Here is a 1,501-nt window from a genome sequence, read left to right on the forward strand (position 1 = left end):
ATATCTATATGATTGATTGTAAGTGTATATGTATATATCTAGGCGAATGTAATATATAAAGTATTGTATATACTTTATATTGTATATAACTTTTAAGTATAAGTTGTAAAATGTAAATATAAAATTATAAAATACAAATGTGCAATGGTGAAGGCTGGGGGTTAAACAAGTCATTTAATTTAAAAAACAGATTTTGAATACTTTCTAAAAGCTATTAATCTTACATAACACTAATTAAGCTTTGAGTTGTATACATTCAATATTTTTAAAGGAAGTTCAAAGGATGTTCATACTATATTCCACAAAGGTGCTTTTTAATCATTTTGAGAGCAGTCCTTATTATGGGATGTTTTCATTCGTACCTCATTCTTATTGTCTGTCTTGGGGGGTTCCTCCATGTCTGTGAGGGTGGATTGGGTGTCTCTAAGCTGGCTTCTCTTCTGACTCAAAACTTGTTTTAGTTCTGCATGGAGTTTTTCCTTCTGAACCTGGGAAACAAATTTGGAAGTAAGATCGTGAGAGGTCTGAGATTCACATCTACACATGGCTGGGCTCACAGATTACATTTGTAGTACTCACAATTCGCTCTGGGCTGTCCTGTTCATCAGCAGAGATGCTGTGGTGTGTACTTAGATGAGCGCCGAAGGGAGGCCTGTCTGAGGGAGGAGAGCGTCTTTTGTTGTTTACCTGTGTGTAAAGAGGCAATCAAGGCAGACATGAGATCAATAAAATAAAACAGCCATTTTTATTGGCTTTAAAGAGGTAATGGTTTGACAAGTGACAACCTACAGGTGAATCTCTGGCTTCTGGATTCCCATGACTGTCCTCTCGGTCAGAGTCTGAAATTAGAGTAGGTTTACAATGTCAGGAGCCATCAGTCAAAATGACTTGACTGTAATAATGCATTTAGGCCCATGTAGACCAGGTACAATATGTAAAAATAAATACACTTTAACAGACTTTTAAATAATTATTATGGAAATGATATACTTTAAAACAATAATATACTTGAGTGTTTTCGGTTACTTACCGTAATTGCATGTTATTTACAATTAAATTGTTGTTTAACTTAATTATTGTTTAAATATGAATGTATTAAATGCAATTAGTTGAATTTTTGACCCACTTAAGTAGGATGTAAGTACGTCTATGTAATTTCATAATTACTTCTATTGTCTTTGAAATATGGTTAAAGTGTACTGCTGAATGTACTGACAAGCAGTTATTAACTATAACTGTAATATCAAATAATACACTAAAGTTATAATCAAGTACTTTACATGTGCTTTAGTATGTCAACAGATCAAAATAAGTGTACTTCCTTAAAGGGGTCATATGATGCTTTTTTAAAGATCATTATTTTGTGTATTTGGTGTAACAGAATATGTTGACATGCTTTAATGTTCAAAAAACACATTATTTTTCAAATACTGTACATTATTGTAGGTCCTCTATGCCCCGCCTCTCTCAAACGCTTCGTTTTCTACAAAGCCCCCTCCTT

The 1,501-nt window shown here is 33.3% G+C and overlaps 1 protein-coding gene across 3 annotated transcripts in view; it reads right to left on the reverse strand.

Annotated features, from left to right (window-relative positions):
• Nucleotides 1-1,501, reverse strand: part of LOC107727692 (periaxin-like) — a 21,880-nt gene that overhangs the window by 5,553 nt on the left and 14,826 nt on the right. For all 3 annotated transcript variants that reach the window (XM_016537645.1, XM_016537643.1, XM_016537644.1), the window contains exons 2-4: nt 790-839; nt 580-687; nt 363-488 (exon numbers count right to left, since the gene is read on the reverse strand). In XM_016537645.1, coding sequence (XP_016393131.1) covers nt 363-398 — 36 coding nt within the window. In that variant the 5' untranslated portion in view covers nt 399-488; nt 580-687; nt 790-839. The remainder of the gene's footprint in view (nt 1-362; nt 489-579; nt 688-789; nt 840-1,501) is intronic.

Source organism: Sinocyclocheilus rhinocerous, unplaced genomic scaffold (genome assembly GCF_001515625.1).
Source record: "Sinocyclocheilus rhinocerous isolate Xijiao unplaced genomic scaffold, SAMN03320098_v1.1 scaffold4081, whole genome shotgun sequence".
NCBI lineage: Eukaryota > Metazoa > Chordata > Actinopteri > Cypriniformes > Cyprinidae > Sinocyclocheilus > Sinocyclocheilus rhinocerous.